The 24,474-nt window shown below is 39.9% G+C and overlaps 2 protein-coding genes across 3 annotated transcripts; one reads left to right on the forward strand and one right to left on the reverse strand.

Annotated features, from left to right (window-relative positions):
- Positions 1-240: 240 nt before the first annotated feature.
- ift140 (intraflagellar transport 140 homolog (Chlamydomonas)) lies at positions 241-24,447 on the forward strand. 2 transcript variants are annotated; one of them, XM_088439904.1, is made up of 31 exons: positions 241-588; positions 1,025-1,184; positions 1,249-1,470; positions 2,140-2,261; positions 2,359-2,489; positions 2,630-2,805; positions 2,881-2,972; positions 3,063-3,169; positions 3,240-3,382; positions 3,453-3,656; positions 4,067-4,139; positions 4,264-4,355; positions 4,440-4,567; positions 4,647-4,764; positions 4,888-5,009; positions 5,073-5,208; positions 5,831-5,962; positions 6,051-6,086; positions 6,483-6,697; positions 18,614-18,791; positions 18,874-19,064; positions 19,347-19,442; positions 19,507-19,639; positions 19,710-19,853; positions 20,354-20,482; positions 21,545-21,727; positions 21,786-21,989; positions 23,013-23,222; positions 23,499-23,662; positions 23,756-23,897; positions 23,980-24,447. In XM_088439904.1, exons 2-31 carry the CDS (start codon positions 1,038-1,040, stop codon positions 24,157-24,159), a joined length of 4,350 nt encoding a protein of 1,449 aa, XP_088296030.1. In that variant the 5' UTR covers positions 241-588; positions 1,025-1,037; the 3' UTR covers positions 24,160-24,447. The 2 variants fall into 2 exon arrangements, with proteins under 2 accessions (XP_088296030.1, XP_088296031.1); XM_088439905.1 differs by lacking the exon at positions 6,051-6,086.
- On the reverse strand, positions 8,838-17,425 carry tmem204 (transmembrane protein 204). The gene is made up of 3 exons (XM_088438198.1): positions 16,422-17,425; positions 14,370-14,525; positions 8,838-9,770 (listed from the first exon to the last, which is right to left on the reverse strand). The coding sequence occupies exons 1-3, from the start codon at positions 16,699-16,701 to the stop codon at positions 9,526-9,528; spliced, it is 681 nt and encodes a 226-aa protein (XP_088294324.1). The 5' UTR covers positions 16,702-17,425; the 3' UTR covers positions 8,838-9,525.
- Positions 24,448-24,474: the final 27 nt, after the last annotated feature.

The raw sequence follows: 24,474 nt of genomic DNA on the forward strand, positions 1-24,474 counted from the left end.
ATACATCTGAATACGACATTTTCTAATTTGTTATATTGCTGTCATTTATAAAAAGGGATCAAACGGGAATTTTAATTTCGTACAATTTTTATTGTTCTTAATTTGGTGTAATAATAGTTGAATTCAAAAAGAACTGCAGAGCATAAAAAAATCATAAATCAAATACTGACTTTTTTTTTAAATGGCGGCTCGTGACTCGTCACCTATCGGTAATCTTCGTTCATTTCCGTAACTCCTCCTCCGGTTCGAGCGCGGATGTTGTTAGGGGCAACTGTCAGGGACGCTCTCGTAGCCACACCGACGAAAACATTTTTTTATTTTTCAAAGAAGTCTGGAAGTAAACAGAAAACTTGGTGGCGCAGGAAACCTTGGGAAAAAGGGCAAACAAATCCGCATTCACTTCTGTTATTAAGAAAATCTCCATTGGATGCCTAAGCTACGTTTAGATAATGTATCTAAGCTAGCCGAGGTGGGAAAATCCAAAATGGATGCCGCCTGGACAATATTTGTTGAGGTAGATCCCTACGTGTAGACTACTTCAGAAAACAAACTCGTAAACGCCGTTGGGAAGGAAAGACGCTATTGAGGGTACGTATGTTTCCTCGTGTTCAAAAATGACTTCAATGACAACGAACGAACGCACTATGTTAACCTAATTTAAGTTCTGTGAAAACATCTGTCGTTATGGAAGCAGCACTTACAATACACGACCATAATATTCCATTACCGCATTGTGAATAAACATCTAATCATCAAAGCCAAAACTTCCCTCAGTTGTTAAGCGTCGGTAGCAAGAGGATGCTAACGTGACCCAATCAGTGCAAATCCAGAGTAATAATGTCAACATTTATACCATGCTTCTACTGCATTTGAATATAATAGATTTTTTTATTACAATGCAAAATACTTCGTTGTCGTGGATAACATTTGTTACAGTTTTGAGTTTCAAATCTCAGCTGGTGCCTTTCTTTGTGGAGTATGCATGTCATTTACAGTATCAGTCATCTTTCTCTCACCTAATTAGGATCACTAAGGACATGGCGGTGTATTTCGACCACCGTGTTGAGACCCCTGAAAATTGTGAGGAGCCTTCTCAGTTGATGTGGCACCCAACTCTGTCCATACTGGCTGTGGCTTCTCGAAACTCCACCACCGGAGGAAATGTGAACATCTACTTACAGCAGGTAAACACGAACAAATATTTCATATGTTTGAGTTTATCCATCCAAATAACTTCTCCAAATCCAGGGAGAGCGTGTGGAGAGCTGCTACGTTGAGCGTCCACATCAACCCACAATGCTTTGCTGGCATCCTATAAAGCCAGTGTTGGCACTGGGCTGGGAAAATGGTGAAGTGCTGCTTCTTTTGCACCCATCTGGGGATCAAAACATCCTGCCTAGCACTCACACGGCGCGCATCACGCTACTTGAGTGGAGTAGCTCGGGAAGTCGCTTAGTAACCGGAGATCAGGTGAGAAAGTAATAATACTGTAAATTTCACACTGTAAGCCGCTACTTTTTCTCTCATGTCAAACCCTGCAGCTTATTTGCTTTTTAATTTTTTTTTTTTTTTTTTTTTTACTTGTCAACATTGGACAATCTTCTAGTAAACAAAGGGAAACAGAAGACGGCACTATAGAAGTATTGATTTTGAGTTTGAACTGCTATTTTACTCTCCACTAGGGCACTCTCCACAAATCAACACAATCGGGCATGTGGCTGTTGTGTTGATGCAGTATTCTAACAAGCCAAACGAGTCAGTGTAAATGTTGACTATATGTTTGTGACCTGAATGTGCAGGCATGTTCCGTCTGTGTTGAAGGCATGTTGTTGCTCTAACAAGGCAGTTTGGGAAAGCAAGTTTTGAATTAAAACAAAATCGAAAAAACCTCCATGCCGGTGTAAATATCTGACGTTACAACCTGCGGCTTATAGTCCAGTGCAGCTTATACATGACCAAGGTTGAATTTCTGTGAAGTTTTTGTTTGCAGCTTATACTTTGATGCGCCTTATAGTCCGGAAAATATGTGCATATTTTTCAAAGCATGATGTGAGTTAGCACCAAAAGGAAACTGCACTCCCAGGAAATAAAAATTTACTTGGCATTTATTTTATTATTTACTATTTATTACTACTACAGAGTGGAGCTTTGGCTGTTTGGAAGGTGGATGCCAGAGGAAGGCTTCAAGGGAACCATCAAGTAAAGCATGCATACAATTGCCCCATCACTTGCTGCATATTCAAACCTGCTTTGCCTGGAGAGTGAGTAAACGGGTTAGATCGCAAACAACGGGCAGAAAAAAAGTGTCTCGCTGAAGTGAATGTGTTTTTTTGTTTGTTTGTTTGTTTGTTTTTCCAGCGATGTGAAAATGCTGGCCCGTGCATCAGTGAGTGGAGATGAAAACGCTTTGGACATGTTTAGCTGGAAGGGTGCGCCTCTCAAGATGGGGCCACAGGAGGGTCTCGCTTTCTATGTCAGCACTGCAGATGGTCAGAACAAATCTCCCAATTTTTATTGACTCTATAAAGTCAATTTAGACATTTGTTTCTTATTTCTTGAAGTATTTGAATGTCTTGAATGTGGATAAGCACAATTTGCGGGCTCAATCTGAAGCGTTCTGGTTTTACAGGTAAAGTACACAGCGTGGATGAGTTTGGCAAATCAAACTTGCTCCTCAGTATGGACAGCGCCATCAAGAAAATGTTCTATCTGGAGACCAGGGATGTACTGACTGTGATTACTGACATCTTGATGCTGTCACAATACACTCTGGGACCGCAGGGGGAAGCCCAGGAATTCCAAAAGGTCAACACAAAACATCATTCAGATGACCCATTGTAACACATTTGTGACATTGTTCTCTTCAAAATACTTTTCAAGGTCAAGCTGAGCAGTAGGAGCGGCCAAAACGTCGACATCGTCTGGGCCCAGAATGGTCTCGTCATCACAGCGACGGGGGAGCAAATCATCAGGTCGGCTTACTGTATGCCCAGAAAATTTGGCTTGAATACACACTTAATGCCCATTTATATGATATCCTCTCCTGATGTTTTATTTTTAAGGCTGTGGGATCTTGAGCGAAACGAAAACTATGCCTTATCTCTTGATGAGACTCTGGGATTTGAGAGGGGCGAGATGATCAACTGTGTTTCCTACTGTGCAGGAAAAGGTCAATCTTTTTTTTTTTTGTCTTAATGAATTCAAAATTAGTTAGTATACATCTAATACCCTCTCTCCAGAAATTCTAGCTGCTGGCACCAGTCACGGCCGCATTGCAATGTGGAAGATGGCGGTGCATCCGGACCGCACCAGAGGTGACACAAAAGCCCAGTGGAAACTTCAGACACCCACTGAAATAGAAGGAAACGTAACACAGCTGCAGGTACACTTGTCAGGTTGCACCTAAATAAGTAGATGTATAAATATGTCACATGTTTGTACTTGGCTTTCAGTGGGGCACTAGTCTTAATCTGCTGGCTGCCAACAATTCCAACACGGTGGTGATCCTGCATGAGCACGTGATGTCGGCCCACTGTAGCCAGCAGGTGGCAGCAGTGCAGCTGACGCCGACCCAGCTCAGCATCACTCAATTCCACACAGGGCTGCACCTGGCTCTGCAGTCCGAAATGCACATTAAGGGGGTTTGTGTGACCAAGGTGAGCAGCGAATGGCATTTACAGTGCAACTGTATGAATTGAAATATATTCCTCTTTAAAACAGGTGTTAAAACACTGAACAATGGTATTCATAACCACAGTATACTGCAGTTTTGATTCATTTTCATCAGTTTATCCTAGCTCCAATTAGTTATGCATAACCCCTACACTGAAGGAACTAATCCAAGAATATTTTGAGGGGCCACACACACAAACACACTTGCTGCAGTGACTATAAATCAGATCATTGTCGATGAAAATGGTCAAAATGAACCTCTCCAAAAAAGTGTTAGACCAAATTCTTTGCTACCATTGGACAAAAAAGCTTTGTTTTTAATTTTACGAACCATGAAATGCATGAAAAAGATGCTTTCATAAATGTCACATGGTTCTATTTTTTATTTCGACAGGATTCTGCCACAGTTTGGAGCGGCAAACAGGTGACTGTGTTTCAGATGTTGGGGGCTGCCCTACAAAATAAAGGTACGCCACTTGGGATTGACTGATATGTATTTTCTTAGGCCTATTCCAACATTTGTCAGAATAAAAATTTGATAACTGATTTTGCCGATAAAAGGCCGTTTTTTTTTTCTCTGCTGATTTCCAGGATCATTCCCTTGTGACTCACATGTAGTAGCAGTACATGGTGAAAACCTTTACACGGTCGAACCGAACAGAGTCCAGATCCGCACACCACAGGTTTTTTGGGGGTTTTTTTTGCCCTTCCTAGTTGACTAATTTAATAAATGAACTGTGCACTAACTATTCAATTTCTCATTTTAGGGCACAGTGAAGCAGCTACTGACTTTCTCCAAGGCAGAAGGCAATCCAGTTCTCCTCAATGTGTGCCAATCGTATCTGGTGGTTGGCACAGACACATCGTATATCAGAGTTTTTGATCTCACCCGAAGGTTTGTTAACGCTCAGGTTACTCCGGGTAAAATACTTTTTTTCCCACGTCAATATCCTTTTTTTTATTTTATTTTAAAGAGATGCCAAAGCTCATTGCAATGCCAAGAACCTGGCTGACCAGATTCCCAATCTAGGAGTCCTGCGGTCAGTCAAGTGCAATGCCAACGGCAGCCAAGTCAGCATCTTAGTCACACAGGTCAATCAACATCTCATTTTTCATCTATTTAACCGTGAATTTGCTATTCCCATCAATTCAGTTCGATTAAATTAACTCAATCCACTTTGACCCTTTTTAAAACATTCCTCTCTGTCTTCTTAGGTGAACGGTCGACCCGACCAGAAAGTTTACTTCTATGACATTGAAATGGACACCGTGACACACTTTGACTTTTTCACTGGCAGACCATCTAGTGGCATCTCGCAGCCTGAAGACAGCGAAAGGTTAATAAAGATGCTTTTTTCCTTGTGATGTATTAGTTTTAATCTACCTGTTATTTGCTTCAGACAGCAGTTTCAGGAGAAGGAGCTTAGCGGCCGATGCCCAGTGTCGCATTTCTGGGACGAGAGTGAACCTCGACTCTTTGTGTGTGAGACTGTGCCCATCAGCTCAGAAACGTCTTCATCTGGTTACTGGGACACGGTAAAGTTAAAATTGATGACAATCTCAGACCAAAGCAGCTTTTAGAGATTGAGTTCTATGCGCTAGATTGCATACCAGTCAGCATTATAGATAAATAAATGAATACAAATAAAAGACATAAATAAGTAAATACAAGATAAATGGTTAGATGGAAGGATTGAAAGAGAGATGGTTGACGGATGTATGGATGACCTTAAAGCTAGCTTGAGAGCTAGATAGAAAGCTAGCTTGAGAGATGGATAGGAAGCTAGCTTGATAGCTTGAGATAATGCTAGCTTGGTAGCTAGAAAGAATGCTAGCTTGATAGAACGTTTGATAGATTGGTAGAAAGCTAATTAGATTTAAAAAAATGAATTAGATAGCTAGCTAGAAAGCTAGCTTGATAGAAAGGTAGCTTGATAGATAGCTTGCTAGACTGATTTATATACACGTATATAAAAAGCTCGCATGATAGATAGCTTGCTAGATTGATATATAAACAGATAGATAGAAAGCTAGCTTGATAGCTAGCTAGCAATCTAGCTTGATACTGAGATGCTGATAGTTAGCAATATGCTATAGACAGAGCTCTAGATAAATAGATAGTTGGGTCAATGATTGTGTGTGTCTTTTGTTTTTCCAGGTGGACGTTTCTGTGGTTACCATCTTTTGTACTCAGGAACATGGCCTCCTCTTGCAGGACTGCTACCCCAAGCCAGCCGGCCTACAGGCCCTCCTTTCTCTTGATGTGCCTTTTTATTATTTCAGCTGCAAGGTAAGATTGGGTTTTTGTTAGTCAGTTTCTTCATGATTTGCTTCTTTCAATCTCAATGTGTGACTTTGTTTGGACTAATGCACTCCAGCTATTATTTCGGCGGGGTGGTGTCTTTCAATCAGAAGTAAGTGCCTGTCGATGCTTTTCCTTTAGTAAACTTATTATTTTAGATTCCCAGTTCCCAGCAGCACAAAATTGTTCCTTGTGTGATGGGTATAGCTTTGTTGTTTATTCCAACACTGTACACAATACATCGATTGGGTGCGCGAATGGTTGTTTGTCTCTGTGTGCCTTGCAATTTGCTGGCCAGCTCAGGATGTCTCCCTTCTGTTGCCCAAAGTCAGCTGGGATAGGCACCAGCAAGCCTGCGACCCTGGTGATAATAAGCGTCTGTAGAAAATGGATGGATGGATGGAAAATACAAAAATGTGGAAAACGTGCGGTGCTGTGAAGCCTTTCCACACAGAATTATTTTGACATGAATGTGTTTCAAAACATGCTTCTTGCTTGTTTTTTAAAGGAGGTTTCCGCCACTACAGCGCCAGCAAATCAAAGCCAGCCGTCACGAGGGTCCGTTGCCCTCTTCCCCCAAATGGTCTCCAGGCGAGCCCTCAGGGACTTTGAAGGCCTGGAGAACTGCGATAAGTCCACACGGGACGCCATGCTCAACTTCAGCTTCTACCTCACCGTAGGCCACATGGACGAAGCTTTCAAGTCCATCAAACTCATCAAGAGGTAAGACGTCACGCTGGGTCAGCTTAGCATCATCTTTCATTAGAGGCTACTTCCCCGCTTTCATCCGGTCGTCATGTTCTTCAGCATTCCGCTCCACAAGGACTATTGTAGTATTGTTATGTTCGGCCTTGACTCCGGTTGGCGTTCGCAACAATAGTCTCCAAGCACAAGAGCTTGGTTTGGAAGTGTCGTCACAAGACCAATCTGTCAATCTGATTCATGCACCTTTAACGCAATACTCCAAAAAATTTAGGGATGAAATTTCGAGAGGAACCTAAAATGTACTGTAGCCTTTTGTTTTGTCAACTTAACTTTTTTAATGCCAGCCCTTAAAAATATAGATTTAATATGAAATGATAGATTTTCGGGAGAGCTCGTTATCAGCGTCATTATTTGGCATTTTGACAAATATCTGCATTTTTTTAACACACAATCCCAAAGACATATTTGTACATTTCTCTGTACTTTCTCTAAACCTCTAAACATTTTTACCCCTTGGTAGAGAGCAACAAGTTGTGCAAAAAGTACTGAAGACAAGGACATTAAAAAGTAGAGGTCAAATTAAGTTCACTTGTGAAGTTTATGGCACAATAACCTCAACTTTTTTGTGAGTTGTGTTTACATTGTTTTATTTATTTTTTTTTTAACTACATTGGTACTGTGAGGAGGCATTATTCAGTCTGTATCATGCGACTGTTTCTGTTGTGTGGGTGTGTACTGAAGGGATGTACTTTTCTAAACACACACATACACCCAGAATTGTCAGTGTGCCCTTTGCGGGGTAAAAAAAAAAATCACATTGAAACAATCAGGTGGGAAAAACATCCCACACCGGATATTCTGTAGACTTTAATAGATGTGATGACAGCTTTACCAAGCTCTTCATTGATGGCTATTTTTGCTGCTTTCAAAAGATCAACATTGTGTTTGATAAATAAAAATGTCCTCACTTGTGACATCAAAAAGTATTAGAAGCCTCAGAAATTACACATAAATTTGCATTGTCATATGAGTCCAGTTTTCGTTTGAAATGCTTGCTCGAATTCCTCGGAATGAAGCGGCATTATCAGAAAAAGGCTGGAATGTTTGTATTCCAGACTGTGCTGTTTCCTCTAATTCATGTCATCCTTGACCTGCAGGGTTATCACCCACTTAGTGTCTTTTAGCCTTAACTTTGCTATTTAGAATATAGGAACAATGGAGGGACTGATAATATGAATAGTCAAGTATGTATAATAAATCGAAGGGCTGGGTGATATGGCATCAAAAGAAAAGTATATCTGGATGACAAACACAGCAATTATTTATTTAAACGGAAAGTCAAATCAAAATGTTCTTTACATTACTATGTGCAGCTGCACTAGTCTAAATATGATTTTCCGATTAATAATTTTTAGAATATAAATTAGGCAGCGAAATTCCTCCTGAGGTGGCTGTTTTACCAGTTGCTGTCAACTGAAAATGACATCACAGTTGCTCAGAACAGCAATAAAACGCTTCATGTTCCAATCAATGTGCTCTTGATTTAAAAAGAAAAAACATACTTTTCCTGTCACGGCATCTTAAAGAGTAAATTGGACTGGCCGATACCTGCAGAAACCCTGCCAAAATCCGATGTACTCCTTGAAGTACCTCCATTTGAGAACTGCTGATTTAAAGTACATCTGAATCATATTTCATCTTTGTTCTACGAATGTCACATTAAAAAAACTAAAAAAAAACTAAAAAAAACAAGCGAGCCGTGATAGGTTGTTCCTGAGTTTTTAGCAACTGTGCTGTCATTTTTACTCAAAAGTGGCTTATATTAAATGGGCTAATCAGAATACCACGTTTCTCAGAAATAAATTGCATGTACTGTTAACCCCTGCCATTTGTTGGAAAGAGGTACCGGGCCAGCCTGTAAATAGTGAAAAAAGAATTGAAATGCATTGGGAGGAAACAAATGCTATTTATTTCATAATAATTTGAAAAATTAGTCCGTATTATTTTCTGTCAAAAACCAGCATCCACCTAGCAAAATGCATTTTGTCAGGCCCAAAATCAAATTACTTTGATATATTAACCTATTATATTGTATTGAAAAACATTTCAAAGAATGATACGTGACAAAAAAGTTGTGTAGAATGACAAGACAACAAGATGCTTGACCTTCAAATTTATTGACTTTATAAGATACTATTTTTATTCCCCCCTTATGTTTGAAAGATCCACAGGGGTTCTTTACAGACATATGATATAATAATCCCAAATATTATTTCACCTTACACACTGCGTTTGATACAATTTGCTAATATTAAATTAGTATATGGATGTACCACAAACAAGCAGACTTCTAAGTGAGTTACATGGATTGCAAAAAGTGTTTTTCAGCTGTCGCCTGCTTTAATGTAGAAGTGCATGTTGTCATAATTGTATTGAAATCTAAGTTTCCTACTAAATATTGCTTTGACCTGAATATTTGACCCCACTAAAGATATATCATCATTACATTTACATATGCTGTAAAATGACGGCGGATAAAACGAGGTATTCTGTTTTGATTTATATCCGCTCTTTCATCATTCCAATCCATACTAATAATGCAAGAGGACTTTTGAATAAGTGCATATTAACAATCAAGGTCCAGCTTGATCTTCTGTTTGGCATTACCATTACCAAGTGTTCTGGTCCAAACGTAGTACATTATTTAGCCGCCAATAAATCCCGACAGCTCTACACAACATATTTATGTCCAGGAGTTTTTGAATTATGAAAATGAAGACATGCTGGTGAATGTATGTCAGGCCATCGGAAATCGTGTTAGTGCGATTTAGCAGTCTTGTTTCTGCTCAACACGGCGAATCCACGTAATCATTGTCCAGACGTGGGTGGAAAGGGGATGCGAGTGAGCGACTGATGATGATGACCCGCGGCGCCAGGCAATCGTCACGACGGTGTAAAATGTTCCAGATGAGCATGGCCGCCGCCGTGGTAGCTAGCAGGCACGCGGCTATGTCCACATAGCAGGAGTAGGACAGATGTGTGTAAGGCCCGATTCTGTAGAATGTCACCAGTCCAATCACCAACACAAAACCTACACAAATGCAAAGAAAGACAAGTGATTAGTTTAGTAATTTGCTGATAGATAAGCTAACGTGTCACGTGACGCTGGAAAGATATTATTGCTGGTTATTTTTATTATTAATTTAAACAGCAGTTTTCAAATGGGGGGTATGTGAAGGCACATATTTCAACAGGGCTTCTATAGACATCCGAAATGTTTTGTAATGCTTTAACATGTGTAACAGGAACAGCCCATCCCTATTTTCAAATTAAGAGCAAATTGATTGGAATATGAAGCACCCACAAATATAGTTCGTTTGATAAATCATTCATGGATAACACTGCACTCATGCCATAGATGTCAATTGATGTCTTTTTTTATGGGGGGGTAATGGGTGGGGAAAGGTTTGGGAAAATAAAAAAAAACAAAAAAACTCAAGTTCCTTTGCGTACCCCCATTTGAGAAAAAAGAAGCTTTAAAAGAACCTTTACTGGTCTTGAGGCACATAAAGGCTTTGAAAATAAACATCGGGAAATGCCGATATCTTTGGAAAATACTTTGAAGTGTTTTCTTAGATTTCACAATCTTCGGAACTCTTCAGTTCCATGCCGACTCTTTGAACTCTATCAGCATGGTTCCACAACACACCTTTCCTGCACCTTTTACCTTATGAAGACCTCTTTCATTCATAAAACCCAAACCCCGCTCGGTATGTTTCCAATCTCTACACGCAGTGTCAAAAAGTTCCCAAAAATAATCACTTGGATACTTCATATGAATCAGTGAGTTTCCCTACATCGAAACTTGCAATTCATTTATAGTCGTCCCTGGCTACCTTTGCACTATGATGATTGTCATTGTTTGAAGTGAGGATGTGAATAATAGCGCTCCAATTGGAACGTGTCAGTGTTTGCTCAGTGGCTTGCTGTTGAACCCGCCTGGCTCCTCATCCAAGAAAATGAATCATCTCCTCCTGTCCAGGCTGCAGCCAGGGTGGGCTGTGTGAACCTCTCTTTTTGGCACGCACTTATCTGGTCAGCTTCCTTCCCCCTCTTCCTCTTTCCATCCTTCCTTCCCACCCCTCCACACCCTGGGTCTTCGAGGCTCCTACGTTTACTGGAAGGTTGACGTTATCGGTCAAAGAAAAGATTAGTTGAAGAAAAAAATTGTTACAGAAGGGAAAGTCAAGTAACTCATTTGTTACTAGCGGCGACGATGGAAAAATGTAGGTAATTATTATCGTGTGACATAATCAGACAAGCGCACACATTCCAGCTTACAGGGGTGAAAAAATCACTGAATGAACTCGAATGTTGTAAGCTCAGAGTAGCGCGTTTGGCACGTATCAAAATGAAAACAAACTGGTGAAGTGAAAGAAGGCGATAAGGCTTAAAAATATCTCCATTCAAGCAGGAACAAAGTTCATTCATTACTTTGTTTAAAGGCAGAGGTGTCCAAACTTTTTTCTCCAAGCCACATACAAAAAAACAGAAAGACGAAAGGGTCACTTTAAATTTTATTTTTCTTCATATTGTATTTTTAAGGTAGTTCTTTTCAAAAATGCTAGGTCAAAGCTTTCTGTTTGTAACTGCAGTATTGGTATATTGTTTTGTTTAAAAAGATAATATTTTGTCCCGAAACTTCATTGTTTTTCTTGTGCAATTTTAAAATACATTTTGCCACTTACAATCACATGTGCTCAGGTAAACCACCAATCACAGATTAGCTTGTGAACATCACTTGACCATACAACTGATGAGCTGCGATTGGCCATCCTTAACTTTACCTTACAGTCATCAAATCAACTCATTCGCTGCCATTAACGGCTATAGACTTCAAATATCCATTTTAAATGGACTGGCAGTGAGTGAGTTAATGAGTTAGCATTAAGCTAGCTGATTCAATGCAAAGTTACGTTGTTGTTTTAAACATAACAAGTCATTTTCTCAGTTTTACGATTACTTTGACAGTAATAGAAGAACTCGTGTATCTCTCCTTATATGCCAGACAAGCTTTGAGAAAATTCATGTTGAGGTCATGAGAGAGCATTTGGCGCCAAATCTACATTCTTTTTGATCTCAAGGGTCCTTTCATGAACTTTTCCCAAAATATTGGGAGCACTGAATTTTCACCCATAGTAAGATTATTATCCCTTCTTCGGTTTGTGTCATCCTCTAACTGCTTTGCTAACCATACATGGTCAGACACTGACCTTGGAAGAAGCTATTTTTTTTCCAGGAAGCTTTTCTAATTTTAGATCGGAAATAGGTGTGTGCTGTTTCAACTGTATTGTCAACATAAGTGAAGACGGTCTCATTGATCATCCTTGACTATCGTCACGAAAGCTATAAATAGCTGCATGCTACGTTCGAAGTCTTTTGTCCACTTCGCAAAGTCTCGGTATGCGACTCACTGTTTTTACTGGGTGGGACTGTCAGCCCTTTAATCAAGGTCCTCAGATAATCGCAGTCATTGAGAAAAAGTGCTCATGGGAAGTTGAGACACAAGTTCATTTAACTCCTAAAATCCCCCATGCACAATTGTCAGAAACAAACAGTATCTCCAGGCAGTGCCCACACACGCAACACAAATACACAGTCCCTGTCGAAAGTGTCTTTCCCGTGCATTCCCCCTCCCGGCTTTTTCCTTCTTCATCTCGGGGGTTTGCATAACAGGTAGTCACAGACATTTCCTCGTCCTGAGCAGGGATATCCTGGCGCCCACCAGTCGCTCCCTGGCTCGCTGCAGCTAGGGCTCACGGGCTCTGGACTGAGACTAAATTTAGACCCAGAGCAGACTGCAGACTGATACAGAGCCAAGTGATTGAGTGTAGCTCAGTATGAAGGGCTGGAAGGGCAAAAGTCTTGGGACGCGACTCTCAACTCATTCGCTGCTAGGTACTTTGACATTCATGTCATCGATTAGCGGTTGTGCATCAGGAAAGTTGTTTCCAAACCCTCCCCTGCCAATCCTCATTTGAAAAACGTAATGAACGAGTAAACTTGTCAATGGCGGTGAACGTAATCAGTCAAGAGTTGACCTAGTCTATGTGGGAAGTTTGCAGAATGCCTCTTTCTGTTCCCGTGGCAATACCCCGGTATGCAAGGTCTATAACTGCACTCTTGAGAGGTTTGGTGAGGAAGAAGTGGAAACAGTTATGGATGCAAAGGGGGAATAACGTCACATGTTCTTGTATGTTTACTTCCTGTGGGTGTCCCAGTACTTCTATCCATTTTCTGACACTTAACCTTTCTTGTTGTATACCTGGAAACTATCCAAAAATGGTTTGGGGTCATGTAGAGAGACCCTTACAATTTTTCAATTTCTTTTTCCATTTAGGTTAATGTTACATGAACCCATTCACTGACAGTTAAAATGGATGTCTATCGTTATGAATGGCAGTGAACAACTTAATCAGAAGGACAGTCTAGATCAAACTTTTTTTTTTTTTACTAAGGGTCTTGTATGAAAGATGTTTGGTTCGGTTTATTTTATTTTTATTCATTAAACACCTTAAAATCAATTAAACTAGCACATATTGTATGTGTGTGTATACATATATATATATATATATATATATATATATATATATATATATATATATATATATATATATATATATATATATATATATATATATATATATATATATATATATATATATATCATAGTTTATTTACAAATGATACAGGACTTCAAGGCTTTCTGTTAAATATGACTTCTAACATTGCCTAATTCCAACCATCAAAATTTTTTTAATTGCTTTTTAAAATAGGATGTCAAAATGTAATTTAATCCAGCTCAAATATGAACGGTGGGCCACAAAATAGCTCCCCAGACCTTAATTCCGACACTAGGCATTTTTTTTTTTTAGTTCAAAAATAACTCCCCGACTTTCAAAAAGGAAAAGTATAGAAATTCCATGCAACGCTTAAACTTTATTAACATTTTTTTTTTTTGCTAAAAATAACAACATTATACCTTGTCTGAGCAAATATAAACTTTTCAACTATCTTGTATACCCAATATGGACATAATAAATTGTCCTCAGGTGTGATTGGTGCATGTATGGTTGTTTGTTTTTGTGTGCCCTGCTTGGCTGGCAACCGGTTCAGGGTGTCTCCTGCCTACTGCCCAAAATCTGCTGGGATAGGCACCAGCAAGACTGCGCCCCTTGTGAGGATAAGCGGCTATAGAAAATGGATGGATGCATCCCTAATATAATATTTCATAGCTGTCTGACAGAAACCTCACGACTGATTTTTTTTACAAGTACAAGTGTGAAACATTTTTGGGTTGGAGAAAACAAAAGATAAAATACGGTGTTGTGTCTTCGTTTTTCTTAAGGTTGTTTTATATCTGGCTCATCTTCCGGAAAAATGCGTCACAAATGACAATGCGCAGCCATAAAAAAAATAACAAAATGAAGGCCTACAAAGTTTTGCACTGTAATAGAGTTTAGCAATTAGTTGCCTCATGTTCCAATAAATTTGCTCTTAATTTGACTGGATAAGCATGAATTTCACTCTGTGGATCCAATCCAGCAAACAAAAACCGACTTGAGTCCTTCAAACGTGAGCGTGACAAATCTCTTCATCCTTTGCTTTTGAATCGAGATTTGGTACTTACTTGCTAGCTGGAAAAGTGCAGCAATGGCCTCCTCCCACCACTGAGACTCTGGCGTGATGAAGGGCAGCCCCATCAGGCCCAGGAGGAAGATGAGCTGACCGGCCGTCAGGGCAACCGTCGCCATCAGGTTACACGCCCGCATCATGTCGAACTGCACTTGAGGGACCGTAGGGAGACTTTGTGTTAAATCATCAACTAGCCTTGGGAATAATAAATAACCTTGCGTCATACTGTATACTATATCAGAATAACTGGATGATCATATCTGATCAAAGTGATTTTTTTTTTCTTTATGAAGACCAGATTTTGCAGCTAGGGGCGGATTTGCTGTGCCATAGCAGCATTTGTTTAACACAGTAGCAGTTTCCCAAACGAGGTATTGAATGGACTTTTGTCAATGGTGTTTTTTTTTTGTTTTGTTTTTTTTTTGTGTGTCTGGCTCACTCCCAGTGAAAACATTTATGATCCAAAGCCAAATTTGATGCAGTGTGTATAAATAAGTCCATAGCTAAAAAAAAATGGAGACAGTAGGTTTAGGGAAGGAGTCTGCAACTCATGACTCCACATCCATATTTGGTTCTTTCATCATTCTGCTGTGGCTCCTGCTAACTTTGGAAACACGTCTAAATTCGGACCTTCAATATGGAGAGTATGGTGGCTCCTGTAATTTTAAAATAAAATGTTTTTAGATGATGGACGGCAGGTTCAGAAACATGTTTAATTTCAATATGTTGATATCTTTTCCTACTTTTTAATTTAAAATGTAGGATAATAAATAAAAAAAACATTGAATTTAAAATTTGAAATCAATACTCAAGTCATTTAAAACAATGCTAGCGATCATTTACATGTTGAAATGTCATTCAAACCAGAATATATTAAAACTGTTTGACATTCTTCACAGTTCGCACATCTATTTTTTTTTCCCCTTATCAATTTTGTGATGTGGATGATACGTTTATTTATGTCCTGGAATAACTCTGTTCACAACTAATCCTTTTCAATAGTTAATAGCGTTCAACGTGTTCAGGAGCATTTGAATTTGATAGTTTCCAAACTTTCTGTGGGTGTTTTATGTATTTATTTAGCTCAGAATATTCATTAGCATCAGTATCTTCCCATACAAAGGGGTTCTTTCTTCCTCTTTGGACGTAAAAATCCATGAAATTGACAAATACCACCAACGGAATAATTGCATTGGACACCTGACAACAATTCACATGCAAAAAAAGATGACAAAACAAATGTCTTTTTTTTGGTTTGCATTTTTAGGTACCTTCAAGGTGGATTAAGTTTAAGTTTACCCCCTGGGGGGTATGAGGCAATGCCAGGGGGTGCGTGGGTGACCCCTAGGGAAAAGGCTATGTTTTTGCCATGTGAAGTGTAATAGCAATAAAATAAGTATTGGCATCTTTTTTTTTTTTTTTTTTCAATTTCAGGCACTTGGTTATTTTTTTCGGTTTTAGATTAACCTGTAACATGTATAAACACTGTAAAAAATAGTGAACAGTTTTGAAAGTTTATATATTTTTCTTTTGTTAATGTTGAAAATGATACAGTTTTAGGTCTGCTAGTACAACTTTTATAGATAAACTTATTTAGAGTCGGCACGTGTGGGGGGGGGGCACAAAATGTTTTCTCTTTCTTAGGGGGGGGGGGGCTTTGCAACAATATAATTGAGAAGCACTTGGTTAGGGTTAGTGATCTGTCCTACAGGGACCCAACCTATTCACATGTATCCATATTTGTGTCCATTTTGTCTCAGTATGACAGCAATTGCATCTCACCCAAACACAAGGCCAGAATGTGCTTTACCTAGCCTTTTCATTTGTGTCCACTGTTGTGTCCATTTTGTCTCAGCATGACAGCAAAATGAATTGCATCACCCAAACACATGAGGCACCATAAGAAAGGCCAAAAGTCTTCTACTTAGCGCACCGTGACTTAGAAGGGTAGATGGAAACGAGTCAAAAGGTATCAACTAAAAGAAAACAAAATGTCCACTGTGGACGCAAATGAAATGGTCTCATGAGAATGTTGCATAATACTTACATTTGACAGAGCTGCGGGATTCTTGATAGCCAGCGTACTCAGATCCCCATCCCAGACCCTCACATTGTCTCTGTGCCACCTGAACCCTTCGGCCCACCTGGACGTCATCCCGACCCCGCTCCCCTCCGGTGGGACACATCTTCCACAGTCCCACGCTCCTCTTGCGCCCATCTTCCAGGGCTTGCAGGACCCAGCTTGGGGTGAAGGCGGCCACATTGTTTAGAACCAGAGACAGCAGTGCGACCGCGACCGCCGCAGCCACCAACCTCTGCACGGCCATGTGACACCGGGTGCCCGCCACCCCTTCTCCCCCGCCCTCTTCCCCGTGTTCCGACCCTTGCTCACCCTCCGGGTCCTGCCTGCTCCTGGGCCTGTCCTCTGGAGAAGCTCCGTGGGCCCCGTGGTTCCTCTGAACCACCTCCTCCGCCTCCTCTACGGCTGCCGCCGCCTCCAGCGGATCACTCGCGAGCGAGACAAATGATATATGGGCCTTGACGTTTAGCTAAAGAACATCTCCGTTCATTCTCATTCACGAGTCGGGTACTCCTCAGCCTTCCTCTTCTGACAGAACCGGAGGTATGCTTGGATCAATCCTGCAAAATCTGAGGTCCATTCCACTGGCTCCAGATGCCTGCAGCTTGACTCTTGGATTTGGTTCTTTGGATCCTTTTCTGGTTCCTCTCACGCCTTTGCTTATTATTTTGACGTGAGTGTGCAGAAGAAGGATCCAGTCCCTGCACGTTTGCTAAAACAAAAACACCAGCAAAATCTTTAGACTTAGCGTTGATTGGTTCCAGATCATCACTTGCCTGCAGACTTGCTTTAAATGTGCATGCCAAGGATTTGCTATGACTCCAAAGTCCAAAAAGACCCCCCTCTTGGACGTCACTGTTGTGTATTCTTTTGTCCGCAGCCCGGGAGGAGGTGGGGGGGTTGGGGGGCGTTGACTTGAAGTCCTCTCTTGTGTGCAACAAACATGTTAGCCACCACAGTCAGCCAGCAACAGGATGTGTTTCCTGAGAGGAAAAGAGGCTGGGAAGAGGGGCCAAATGTAGACCCGTTTCTTCTCTTGTCTTTCCTTTTCTGGCTCTCTAGATGTTGCCGCTCATCTGCAGTTTGAAGTATTTCTTTCATTGTTTTCGGGCATCCATATAAGGCTTGGCTGTTTCTGATGATGTTCTCAACAGAATTTGGGATTATCTTGCTGACGTTGCTTGCTGTACAGTATTTGAACATCATTGCCCCCTTTGCACACCGTGGGCCCCAAAAAATTTGGGCCATTTCCTCTTGCCCGACTAAAAAATAGCACACATCTGTATCTGCTAAAGCGATGAGGAGGGGGTAGAGGGGCCCAAATAGGGAACAGATGGCTGAGGAATCTGAAATATGAACTCTAATCTCAAAAAGGAGTTTCATACTGTTGCTTTACATGTAAAAAAAAAAAAAGTGTAGCAATACAAGTGGATTCTTGTAGTTACACTCACATTAAACATTTTAGTCAAAAATAGCCCAATTGTCGGAAAAAAATAAATAAGAGCAGATCCAATGTTTGTGTTTATACATAACAATACAATATTTGAAGTTGTCTCGTTGTACAAAACAACCCAAAAGTCCTTTTTTGATTTTTAATTTGGTTTGTTTTAACCCAACTGTATTTAGATTACATGATTTACATGAATCTCAGCCAGGGATCAATTGTCATGCGACTCAATTATTAATCACTATGGAGATTTACACTATATATGTTAGCATTAAGATAGCTAAATGTTGTTTGTTTCCGTTATTAAAGTGTGTGCAAAATTAGTGTATATGTACATTTATAATTTGTGCACAGATGACTGGATGATAGGAAAAAAAAGACTTCTTAGCTATGCTGCTTGCTTCCTATGGTGTAACAATAATGATTTAGATTCATAGTGTATGTAATAATTGATTTTTTTGTTAGTTTTTTTAGGACAGGTCATTTTAGAGTTCTAAATTCAGATTTTTTGTATTATTATTATTTTAATTATGCAGTAGCTGCACCTCTGACTACACACACACACACACACACACACACACACACACACACACACACATATATATATATATATATATATATATATATATATATATATATATATATATATATATATATAAAGGTAGTAAAGTGTTTTTATGCACATAATTAAATGATTCTGTCTTCTCAACAGCAAAGCCGTTTGGGAAAACATGGCGCGCATGTGCGTGAAAACCCGGCGCTTGGACGTGGCCCGAGTGTGCCTCGGCAACATGGGAAACGCCAGGGCAGCGAAAGCGTTGAAGGAAGCCCAGGCCGAGCCGGAGCCGGAGGCCCACATAGCAGCCTTGGCCATTCAGCTGGGCATGCTGGTAGGAGAGCACGGCGACTAATGGAGGCTATTTCCTCCATTTTGATGTCAGATGTCATCCTTCCTTTCCTGTCCTCCAACAGGAGGATGCCGAAAAATTGTACAAGAGCTGTCAGCGCTATGACCTTCTCAACAATCTCTATCAGGCGGCTGGCCAATGTGAGAAAGCGCTCGAAATTGCTGAGAACTATGATCGCATCCACCTACGCACCACCTACTATAATTATGCCCGCTATCTGGAGTCCATGGGTGATAAGAGCTTGGCCCTAGCTAAGTAAGATATTTGCCATTTCCTCGCAACTATTTATATACTGTGTGTGTGCTCGTTCTAAAACATCCCATCGCAAATTTTATTTATTGCAGGTATTTAATTTTTACGTGACACCCCCTTCCTAAGAAATGAGAGAGCAATGTAAAAAAAAAAAAAACCACCATTGGGGGCTTGAATTACTCATGTATTATTTCATTTGCTATTTATGGCAGCTCTTGATTGTTATGACTGTTCCGCGGAAAACAATATCGTCTGTCCTTCTAATTTGTTGACTCATTGTTCCAGTTACGAAAAATCCGACACCCACCGAGTGGATGTGCCCAGAATGCTTCAAGATGATCCTTCGTCCTTGGAAGTTTATGTTAACAGGATGAAAGACAAGTATGTCCACTAAATCCACACGGACACATTCTCCACACATACCTGACATCATCAATGAATGCAGGAACCTCTACAAGTGGTGGGCCCAGTATTTGGAGAGCCAATCGGAAATGGATTCAGCTCTGGACTTTTATGAATCGGCTCAGGATTACCTCTCCCTGGTTCGGGTTCACTGCTACATGGGAAACGTTCAGAAGGTGATAAAAGTGTTGACATTGTAGAGCACAATTTTACTTTTCCATTTCTTGAAACGAATTTGCCCAACAGGCATGTGAAATAGCCATCGATACAGGTGACAGGGCGGCGTCCTACCACCTAGCTCGCCACTACGAGAGTCACGAGGACATTAAACAAGCGGTCCACTTCTACACTCGTGCGCAGGCCTACAACAACGCCATACGACTCTGTAAGGTGAGCTCATTACCGCCCGTGACTATATAATTAACTAGGATGGGACGAGATCCCGTGTGACGAAATCTCGCGAGATTAGAACACCAAAAGATTTCCCGTTGTTATTTAGCAGTGCAATGCAATCGACCGGAGGAGTAAAACACCAGGCCAACCCATGTTACCATAGCAAATAATGTATGGACATGAAGCACAAGCTGTGTGAACTTTGTTGAACTAACTCAGCTGCAGCTGAAGCTGTTTACATTGGCACGCTAAATTGTTCATTTTCTTTGAATCTGCTGAAAAAAAACAAATTTGAAAACTGGAAAATGTATATTGGGGATTGATTTCTACTCCTAGTTTTGTCCAAATCTCATCTCTGGAGGCATCTTGTATTGCGGGATTTGCATCTCGTGACTACTAACTTATGTTTGTTTATTTTGTCGATCATAGGAAAGAATTTCATTGCATTTGCCAGCATTGTGATGCTTTTTCCAGTAAATTCTTGACCTGTCCTCTAGGAGAATGGTCTGGATGACCAGCTGATGAACCTGGCTCTCCTCAGTAACCCGGAGGACATGATGGAGGCCGCATGTTACTACGAGGAGAAAGGCGTACACATGGACAGAGCCGTTTCGCTATACCACAAAGTATGTCCATTTTTTGTGTGCTCCAGGAACAGCTTGGTAGTTTGCGTACATTCGTGCGTTTAGTGAAGCTCCACCAGAGGGCAGCGTAGTGTTAATTTAGAACATTTGCAGCATGCTAGTCTTTGAAGTAGGCTGATAGGGAGTCCCCAAAACAGCAGAAAGTCTCGATAGACTCGTCAAAGTGTCAAATATTGACCTATTTTTCCCCCAGAAAATCTGGAAAATTGGAATAACACCACCAGGTGTCAAGCTTTGGTCCTTGAAGGCCGGAGTCCTGCATGTTTTCTAAGTTCCTCTCTCCAAAACACCTGATTCAAATGATTAGCTCATCAGAATGCTCTGCAGGAACGTGAACATTATCCTAATCATTTGAATGACGTGTTTTTGGAAGGCAAGCATCGAAAACGTGCAGGATACCGGCTCTCAAGGATTGGACTTTGAAATCTATGCAGTCTGTACCATAGGCGCTTTTACAGGGTGGCAGCTGCCACCTCCAACCATCCTTATGACTGTTAGCAATTTATCTATCAATATTAAATTAAAAATATTTTTCACCCCACAAGAACTTTCTAGAGCCAATCCTTTTTTTTTTTTTTTTTTTAATTAAAACTTTTTTTTTTTTTAAATTAAAAGAAAGGTAAGTAAACATGTTGTTAGCTCTTGGAACTCCCCGAACATTTAGTTAAAATTTCATAAGAAACATATATGTTGTCTAAAATGTAATAAATAAATGAATCAGCGTCAATCTTAAAGGTTGTTAAATAAACATAGAGATGCTTGGACTAATCAGCGACAAAGTGATCAAATCATTTTTTGATTATCAATTTATTGTTTCTAGACCTGCTTTGGATCAAAATTGTCCAAATACGAATAAATAAATAGTCCAGGTTTCTGTAGTCCTCCACATTAGCAAAATAAAACATCAGAAAACATTTACTTTATGGCGTTTATGTTTTTTGGATTTTCTGGCCTGCCAAGAAAAAAATAATACCTTGCTTATGTTAAAAAATCATTACATTTTCTCTCTTTTTTCCCCTTCCCATGTTCTTTGTGGTTCTGTAGGCTGGTTACGTCTCCAAAGCCCTGGAAGTGGCTTTTGCGACAGAGCAGTTTGCAGCTCTTCAGATGGTTGCAGAGGATCTGAATGAAAGTTCGGACCCTGCTCTCCTGGCGCGCTGCTCCGAGTTCTTCATCCAGCATTCTCAGTATAAAAGAGCTGTGGAGCTGCTGATCGCCGCCAAGAAGGTAGCAGCCCTTCTTCACATCCACCTACAGATGTTGAATTTTCCGTTCTTGTTCTCAGTACCCTCAGGCCCTGGAGCTGTGTGTAGACGAGAACCTGACCATCACAGAGGAGCTTGCCGAGAAAATGACCGCCACGGATTCGAAAGATTTGTCGGAAGAGGCTCATAAGGAGCTGCTGGAGAAGATAGCAGAGTGCTGCTTGCGTCAGGGAAACTATCACCTGGCCTCCAAGAAGTTCACGCAGGCTGGTAACAAACACAAGGTAAGAAATGATTTTTGTTATTTGCCAAATAATGTTGAATGTACAGAAAAAAATGACACCTTTGGTATGGCTATTTAAGTTTTGTTGTTGTTGCTTTGTAGCCCTTTAAAATAATAAAACTGAAGCTTCATGAAGCACCTGTAATATTATTTTCCTCCTTTAGAGATAAACACTAATCGAGTGGAAATGTATTATATTTCCAATCTCTCTTTTTAACCAAGAGTGCCATCTGGGGGAGACAAAAACTATTACAAGGGCTTCACAAAGCTCCGCTTGTCCATCACTACCAGTCATGTGATCGAGATCAGGACATGTGTAATTAGCTCATTTAATCGCAAATCCCAACGTTTTTCAATAGTATAGACATTTAATCCCAGATTTGTAAGTGTTTAGCGAAATAAGTGGCTGGTACTTAATGAATTAAGTACTAAAGTAATCAAACACTTTAGGTAATTTGGTTTTCAAGTAAACAGTTACTTTATACATTAACATAATCAATTATTTTAGGTACTTTAGTTTAATTGCTTTAGGCACTTTAGTATCTAAAGTAATTGATTATTTTAGTACTTCTTTAGTAATCATTTATTTTCGGACTTATTAAGAATGACTTAATTCTTAATTAACCAAGCATTTTTATTTAGTGCTTAATTAATTCATTTCTTAATTCAACTATTTTAGACCCTCCTTTAGCTAAACATTTAGATAAAAAATACATAAATACAAGATATCGAATGTCTGGACTCTTAAAAAAAAAAAACATGAAAATATGTCTTTGGCAATGAATGAGTTAATTGTTAAAGTAATGTTTTATGATCCACTGTTATATTTAGTCATGTAGCGACTTCTCTGAGAGGAAAAAAAAAAGTGCGGAAAAGTCTGGAAACAGTTGATGGAAAAGTAGTAACTTTCGACATTTCAAATATCTAGGAAGCCTGTTAAAATCTTAATTCTTGAACTATGATTATTCTTTTACATCTTAAATTGATTTTATGGTTTATGTGAATTTTCATTTCCCCTCAACAGGCAATGAGGGCACTCCTAAAATCAGGCGACACGGAGAGGATCATACTTTTTGCCAACGTTTGCCGTCAGAAGGAGCTTTTCATCATGGCGGCCAACTACCTCCAGTCCGTCGACTGGAAAAATCCGGAAATTTTGAAGACCATCATTGCTTTCTACACCAAAGGGAGAGCGCCGCACCTGCTGGCTGGCTTCTATGAAACCCGTGCTCAGGTAGAAAATAGTGATGTTGAAAATGAAGCTTCGTGAAGCACCCGTGATGATTTTTTACTCCCCTAGGTGGCACACTTGGTTTAAAGATAAACACGAGTGCTCCTGTGGGAACGTTTTTAATTTTTCCTGTCTCTTGAACCAAGAGTGCCATCTGGAGGAGTCCAAAAATATCACAAGTGCTTCATGAAGCATCGTTTGTCTCTGACTAGTAGCAAAATGGCCTCATCTCCATTCTAAGACTAACAAACAGATCTTTTTTTACTAAACATATTCAAGGTGGAAATCGATGATTATCAGAGTTATGAGAAGGCTCTGGATGCTTTGGGCGAAGCAGTTAAATGCCTCACCAAAGTAAAAAACTCAGATGGACAACAGGAAGCCAAACTGGCTGAGCTGCAGCGAAAAATCAGCCTCATTAAGAAATTTGCCCATGCACGCAAGTAAGAATAACACAGCGCACAAGTGTTCAAACTGTGTATATATTGTTGATTGCTTTTTTTTCCCGGCTATGATTTTCTTGATTTTGTCTACAGGTTAAAATCAGAAGATAGCGAGGAGGCAATGAGCATTTGTGAAGGTTTACTAAAAGAACCCGAGTTGGATGCCGCTGTCAGGGTCGGAGATGTTTTTGGTTTCCTCATCGACCATCACTGCCAGAATGGCAACTTCAAAGCAGTAATTATTATTTAAGCAATAATGCACTTCAGTAGAATTTTTTTAATTATTTTTTTTTAATATTCCCATATATTTTCCCCAGGCCTACATCAAGTTGGAGGAACTCCAGAATGTGGTACCATCACAAAATATTAAATATTACGTGAAACAGGCCAGCCTGGACGCTCTTCACAAACATATGGGTCTCATGATGCCTTCTGGGGACCACAGAAATAATGAGAAAGAGGAAGATGAAGTGGAAGAGGACTTGAATGTCCCCTAAAAAACATTGACGTTGTAAAAAATTTCAAACTAAATATTTTTTCCCACTGGAGGACGCTGTTGTCTACATACAGAAGCCATGTATAGAGATCGTTAAAAATGCTCTAATGGCTGAACTATTAATACCAAAACATTGACAACATCCGTTTGTTAATAACCCTTTCTCATTTGGACTTTTACTGCATGTTTTTTGTGTACACATTTTATATAAAAAATGTACAATGAGATCCACTGTTCTGAGTGAAATATTGTGTGTAAATAAATGTTTTGCTGTTTTTCTACGAAGAAAGTTGATAGTTTTGTTGTGAAGAGTTGT

The sequence above is a fragment of the Hippichthys cyanospilos genome, chromosome 17 (assembly GCF_059441005.1).
Source record: "Hippichthys cyanospilos isolate Australia breed blue-spotted pipefish chromosome 17, RoL_Hcya_1.0, whole genome shotgun sequence".
In the NCBI taxonomy this organism is placed as follows: Eukaryota; Metazoa; Chordata; class Actinopteri; order Syngnathiformes; family Syngnathidae; genus Hippichthys; species Hippichthys cyanospilos.